The sequence below is a fragment of the Poromitra crassiceps genome (assembly GCF_964638095.1).
Source record: "Poromitra crassiceps genome assembly, chromosome: 6".
In the NCBI taxonomy this organism is placed as follows: Eukaryota; Metazoa; Chordata; class Actinopteri; order Beryciformes; family Melamphaidae; genus Poromitra; species Poromitra crassiceps.
This window is the reverse complement of record NC_139627.1, coordinates 1837613-1844308: the sequence shown is the minus strand read 5'-3', so window position 1 is coordinate 1844308 and position 6696 is coordinate 1837613. Positions and strand designations below refer to the sequence as shown.

Sequence of the window (6696 nt, the reverse complement as noted above, 5' to 3'; positions counted from 1 at the left end):
TACCATAGTCATAAATCCCTTATCAATCAATCAAGCAACTATGATGTCATCAGTGATGTCACTCGAGAAATTGCGATATCATCCGTGATGTAACGTGAGCGATAGTGATGTCATCAGTGATGTAATGTGAGCGATAGTGATGTCATCAGTGATGTAACGTGAGCGATAGTGATGTCATCAGTGATGTAACGTGAGCGATAGTGATGTCATCAGTGATGTAACGTGAGCGATAGTGATGTCATCAGTGATGTAACGTGAGCGATAGTGATGTCATCCGTGATGTAACGTGAGCGATAGTGATGTCATCAGTGATGTAACGTGAGCGATAGTGATGTCATCAGTGATTGATGTCATCAGTGATGTCACTCGAGCAGTCATTAGTGAGTGAAGTCATCAGTGATGTCACTTGAACAATTTTGGTCAGTTCATAAAGCCTTGCGTTTGAGCTGTACTCCGACAGACCTGAAGGAATGGATGCTGGAGCAGGGCATGACGACTGGCAGCTCAACAATGCTGCAATCACAGGAGACCTGGACCAACTGAGAGCCCTGCTGCAGGAAGACCGCTTCAGAAGGCGGATCAATGAGTCTTTGGTGTGGAATGGTAGTGTTTCCTACAGCAAAGGGATCTCCCTTCTGGGGCGCGCAGCCAGGTGTGGTCAAGCTGCCTGTGTGGCCTACCTGATTACCCAGGGAGCCCAGGTAGACCTAGCTGATGAGAGAGACTGGATGCCCCTCCACTTGGCCGTGGTCTGCGGTCACCTGGACTGCGTCCGTATCCTCCTGGAAGCTGGGGCCGACCCCAACAGAAGCAGACTCCACCTATACACCACCCCGGTCTACTACGCTGCCAGGGCGGGAAGGCTGGACATGCTGCAGGAACTCATCAGGTTCCGTGCCGCTGTTGACATGGACAGCGAGTATATATACTGGTATCCTCTCTACATCAGCGCCATCCACCACCACCTGGACTGCTTCTGCCTGCTGCTCCAGGCCGCTGGCGTTCTGACCCGTGATGTGGCTTCTCGCCTGCTGGACAGGGTGCTGAGGGAAGGGTGCGACATGGCCTTCGTCCAGCTGCTCCTGGATCATGGCGCCGACCCGGCCCTGGTGACCTGGAAGCAGGCGCAGCTGGAGGTGATGGCAGATGCTGAGGCGCTCAGGCTCTTTCTGGAGGCCAAACGATGTCCTCGCAGTCTGGCCCACGTGTGTCGGATCCAGATCCGCCAAGCGCTGGGCACATATCGCCTGAACCAAGTCAACTCCCTACCATTAACACAAGTGATGAAGGACTTTATACTGTACCAAAACTGACTTGAACGACTGTCCGTTTATTTATTTTCATTTCCTAGACTTAGTTCTTCAGTGACTGTCTCAAACAAATCCAGGACCAGAGAGTAAATACCATCAGCATACACAACATGTAGCCAATCCACCTACTATAATTGGAGATCTGTGTGTCTGTGTGTGCTCGAGTAAACAAGTTGAATCAGTACTACTTCTGCCAGTCTTTTTTTACACAAGTAGCTGGACTTCTACTTAAGTTAGAAATTAGTTGCTGAAACTATGTGAAAAGTGATCAAGATTTTTGGGTGGCCTTAATGGTGGCTCCATATTTAGCATGGTCCCTCCCCTAACACATTTTTTGTTTTATTTGTTGATTTATTTATAAGGACAGCACACATTAATCAACATTTATGTAAATGTGCCAGTGTTAGCCAGCTGGCTACTTTTCAACTGTAGTCCTTTTGGCAAGATGTAAAATAAAAAAAAACTACAAATCAATCAAACCTACAAAGTTAATAAGATTTACAGTCAAGACAGTAAGACGGCATCAAGACAACAACAGCAACAGAACCAGAATTCACAAAAACAAATCACAGGCCATGCAGAGCAACAGGAAACAGTAAACAGCAGGAAACAGCATCATGACTATAAAAAGCCATGCACAGCAGCAAGAGACAACAGAACATCAATACATAAAAACATGCCACAGCAAACACCCAAACCGCACATATACATATAGCCATTCAATCAACATCAAACAACACACAGCCAAGCAATAATGACCATAAACATGCATGCATGCAGATATTCAGAGTAGCAATAAACCGATAAAATACAAGAAACATAAAAGCTGAAGTGCCTCTACCCTGGGCAGCAGTAGCTCAGGAGGTAGAGTGGGTCATCCACTAATCGCTTTGGATAAAAATAGGTCGGTGGTTCGATTCCCCGCCTCCTCCTGTCTGCTTGTCGAAGTGTCCTTGGGCGAGATACTGAACCCCAAATTGCTCCCAATGGCTGTGGCAGCACCCTGCCTGGTAGCTTGCTGCCATTAGTGTATGATGATTGTGTGAATGTACATACTCATACAGAGGCAAAGTGGACGGTTACTTCCTGCTTCAGCAGGAGGAGACCATAGAACAACCAAAACAAAAAACAACACAGAAAGAAAAAAAAACTTTAAATCTGCGATTTTTTTACGTTTTGGTCCGAGTTAAATGTTATGTGGTCTCTCCTGTTTCTAAATATATCTGATCCGTTTGGTTTGAACAAGTACAACTATTTTTATAAGCATTTTACGAAATGTCTATGGGAAAATAAATGGCAGATGAAAATCTCTGGTACAGTGCTGAAGCAGGAAGTGACGTTTCACTTTGCCTCTCTATTGTAAAGCACTTTGGATGAAAGCATTATATAAATCATTTACCCTGCATCATTATATATATTTATATAAACCATTTACCCTGCAAATTCAAAAAAGCCAACAGAATCAAGTTGCACACCAGTGGGGGAGGGGTGGGCATTTTAGCAGACACGTCGCCCCCACAGTTTTACTCATTTTGAAAGCTAATTTGATATACTTGGCACCATTTTTAATCGTTCAAATTTGGCTGGGTGGTTAATAACACGTTGTCTGTTGTGTGTGACAAACTCAAAACATTCATTTTTGGTTTCCAGGGACTTTAAAGGTATCTCTGTCGTATGTGTTGTTTCAGGACTCCCCCACTAACAAGCTGCTGTATGCCAAGGAGATTCCGGAGTACAAGAAGCGGGTGCAGTGCTACTACCGGCAGATCCAGGAGATGGCGCCGCTCAGCGAGCAGGAGATGAACGCTCACCTGGCTGAGGAGTCACGGGTGAGTGAAGAAGCATGGCTGACTAATCAACATCAGGCTTTACAAAGCCTGCGTTTTGGTCATGCTTACTGTTTTGGAACGAATTGTAACATGATACTCTGTTGTCCATCCTGCAGAAATACAGGAATGAATTCAACACCAACCTGGCCTTGACGGAGATCTACAAATACGCCAAGCGATACAGAAACCAGGTAAGGATCGATCTTCATTTGTCTCTTTCTGATCGCAGATTAGTTCATCATGTTTGAACTGGTCCCATCTCATCTCCAGCCTTCTCACCTGCTTCAATCCCACATGCCGTGTCAAGCTTCACAGCTAGAGGGAGGGAGGTGGGAACCAGAGCGTGACATAATCAGTATGTGAGATCACACGCATGTTGAAAGATCTAATGCACTTCTATACAGCGCCACAAGCTGTCACTCAACCAGCTGGTCTGCACAAGCTGTCACTCAACCAGCTGGTCTGCACAAGCTGTCACTCAACCAGCTGGTCTGCACAAGCTGTCACTCAACCAGCTGGTCTGCACAAGCTGTCACTCAACCAGCTGGTCTGCAGTCTGCTCAACGCTTCTTCTTCTAATCTAACTGGCAACATTGTCATTCATGCGTCAACCGTCTTCTTCTCAGCAGCAATGACTCCCCTTATTGTGTTTCACAAAGCCTCCCTACTGGCTCATATGTACAAAACAGCCTAGGTGCTGTTCACCCTCTCCTCTGCTTTAAACAGCCTAGGTGCTGTTCACCCTCTCCTCTGCTTTGCCTTATCCACCACACCCAGATCCATTTAATGACACTAGAGTTGCTGGTTCCATATCTCGCATGTCATTCTGAAGTAGCCCTCTGCAGCCCTCATGGAGGACCATGCCACTGTGACTGTTCTCTGGAGAGGCTTAGGCCCACACTGATCTGTTCTCTGGAGAGGCTTAGGCCCACACTGATCTGTTCTCTGGAGAGGCTTAGGCCCACACTGATCTGTTCTCTTGGAGAGGCTTAGGCCCACACTGATCTGTTCTCTGGAGAGGCTTAGGCCCACACTGATCTGTCAGATAAGCTTAGGCCCACACTGATCTGTTCTCTGGAGAAGCTTAGGCCCACACTGATCTGTTTAGGCCCACACTGATCTGTTTAGGCCCACACTGATCTGTTTAGGCCCACACTGATCTGTCAGATAAGCTTAGGCCCACACTGATCAGTTCTCTGGAGAAGCTTAGGCCCACACTGATCAGTTCTCTGGAGAAGCTTAGGCCCACACTGATCAGTTCTCTGGAGAAGCTTAGGCCCACACTGATCTGTTCTCTGGAGAGGCTTAGGCCCACACTGATCTGTTTAGGCCCACACTGATCTGTTTAGGCCCACACTGATCTGTTTAGGCCCACACTGATCTGTCAGAAAACAGACAGAATTCCTAAGGGATCGATTTCTGCTCCTGCGTGAGCAGAAACATGTTGGTGTGTTTTTTTTAATCTATAGCCATGTTTAAAATAAAGGCTTTTTAACATTTTCTACAAAAAAAGACCAGTGTTGCTGTGGGATTTTTTTAAGGTTTGCTCGCTTCCACTCTCCACAAAAGGTTTTTTCTTGCGGGAGACAAACTTTATTTTTCTATCAATTAGATTTCTGTCCGTTGGGCTGTTTTGGAACATCCACGCTATTATTATTATTATTTTTTTTTTTGCAGTGATAAATCCGTCAGTCAAGAAAAAGTTCAACTGGGTCGATTTTGACGGACTTTCTGTCCGTCAAAACGTACGGAAATCTGACGGAGACGGACGTGTCCGATCAGCGCTGCCCGGACAACGGGACAGCTCTGATTGAAAATGGCGGATCAGTGTGTCCACCGCGGCTTTAGTCATGACGTAATGTAGTCAGCGCTGACTGTGCCTTTAATGGAGGGCCCTCATCATATTAGCAAGCCGCTTCCCTCTCTGTGGTGCTGCTGTACTGGCACAGGCCAGGCTGGGCTTTAGGCTCTGATTCACAGAGTACTGTGAATGGCCTCTGATTGCCTATTCTTCCCCCCGCGGGCTCCGCTCGCTCTGCCTGGTAGCACACTGCTGCTAAGATCTTGTGAAGCACACTGACATGGTGACGACGACGACGGGGCTTGAAAAACACCGCAGATGTGGGTTTTGTAAATATGTGAAGAGGGGAAAAGGGCTTTTGTGGTGTGGAGGCATGCGTGAAGGCTTTCTGTGTCCAGGCAGGTGGCTGATTTCCTCCCTGCCTCTCCTCTCGACGCACGAACGCTCTGCAAAAGTCGTCTTTGTGATGCTGTTCTTGTCTCGCCCTCTGTGCCAGGTGGTGAACGCCCTGGAGTCAAACCCCACCGCGCGGCGCACTCAGCTGCACCACAAGTTCGAGCAGGTCATCGCCCTCATGGAGGACAACATCTACGAGTGCTGCAGCGAGGCCTGAACCTGCCCGCTCCTCTCCTACTGATCATCTCTGCTCCTGCTGCCAGCTGTCCGTCTCCTATCTACTATGTTACTGATCATCTCTGCTCCTGCTGCCAGCTGTCCGTCTCCTATCTACTATGTTACTTGAGAATGTCCAAGGAATTAATTACCCCCTCATTATTATGACCCTAATCAAAAGCCACAGACTGGAACAAAGTGGCTTAGGGTTAGGGTTAGAGTTAGAGAGCAAAGGGACTCAAGCCCGCCTGCCACACTTATTTTTTCTGATTTCCCCGATTTCTCCCCAATTGTACTCGGCCAATTCCCTCCTAGGTTGTCCCGGTCGTTGCTCCGCCGCCTCTGCCGATCTGGGGAGAGCACATGTATCCTCCGATGCCAGACGCTTCTTTTCACCTGACAGCGAGGAGTTTCACCGACAGGATGTAGCGCGTGGGAGGCTCACGCTATTCCGCCCACTTCCAACAGGCACCTCGCCGGACCAGAGGAGGCGCTATGTAGCGACCAGGACACATATCCTTAATCTGGCTTCACACCCGCAGACACGGCCAATTGTGCCTGTACGGAAGCCTGACCAAGCGGGAGGTAACGGGGGGGCTCAAACCTGCAACCCTCGTGTCGTCTCCCGCTGCACTAGCCGGATGCCCAGACTCTATATGTTTTTGATGTGTTCTGCACTTTCTCATCATATCATTCCCTGACACTATTTCCCGTGACACGGATAGAATTCCAGTCTGGTTCAGCTTTGCTTCAGCCAGAGGCAGAGAGAAGATAGGGTTAACCCCTAACCCTATCTTCTCTCTGCCTCTCTAACCCTAACCCAGAGGCAGAGAAGAAGATAGAGTTAGGGTTAACCCTAACCCTAACCTAGAGGCAGAGAAGAAGAGGTGTAGGAATTTGGAGATGAATCTTTCTCTGGATGTCTTCACAGTTACTGGGACCTAAAGCCCTGGTGGCGATCTTACGCACTGAGCCCCTTCTTAAGGGAACGAGCCAATGATGCACTGTACTGTATTATAATGTCCATAGCAATATTTATAGATGTGTTATAATGCTTTCAAGTGGCCTGTCCATCAGGATGAGTAGGAACGAACGTGACCAACTCCTCCTATGTCCTAAAAGCCTGCAATGTTCTCAGGTGTGA

General features: G+C 47.9%; 2 protein-coding genes across 2 annotated transcripts in view; both read left to right on the top strand.

Annotated features, from left to right (window-relative positions):
- Window positions 1–6306, top strand: part of plxnd1 (plexin D1) — a gene marked incomplete at its 5' end in the record, with an annotated part of 145716 nt that extends 139410 nt beyond the window's left edge. The window contains 3 exon segments of the mRNA XM_083639237.1: window positions 2999–3139; window positions 3256–3330; window positions 5437–6306. Of these exon segments, the coding sequence (XP_083495363.1) occupies window positions 2999–3139; window positions 3256–3330; window positions 5437–5553 (333 nt within the window).
- Window positions 471–2969, top strand: LOC310778690 (ankyrin repeat and SOCS box protein 1-like; the record flags this gene model as incomplete). The annotated part of the gene is made up of 2 exons (XM_083639179.1): window positions 471–1205; window positions 2961–2969. 2 exons carry the CDS (start codon window positions 471–473, stop codon window positions 2967–2969), a joined length of 744 nt encoding a protein of 247 aa, XP_083495305.1.
- Window positions 6307–6696: the final 390 nt, after the last annotated feature.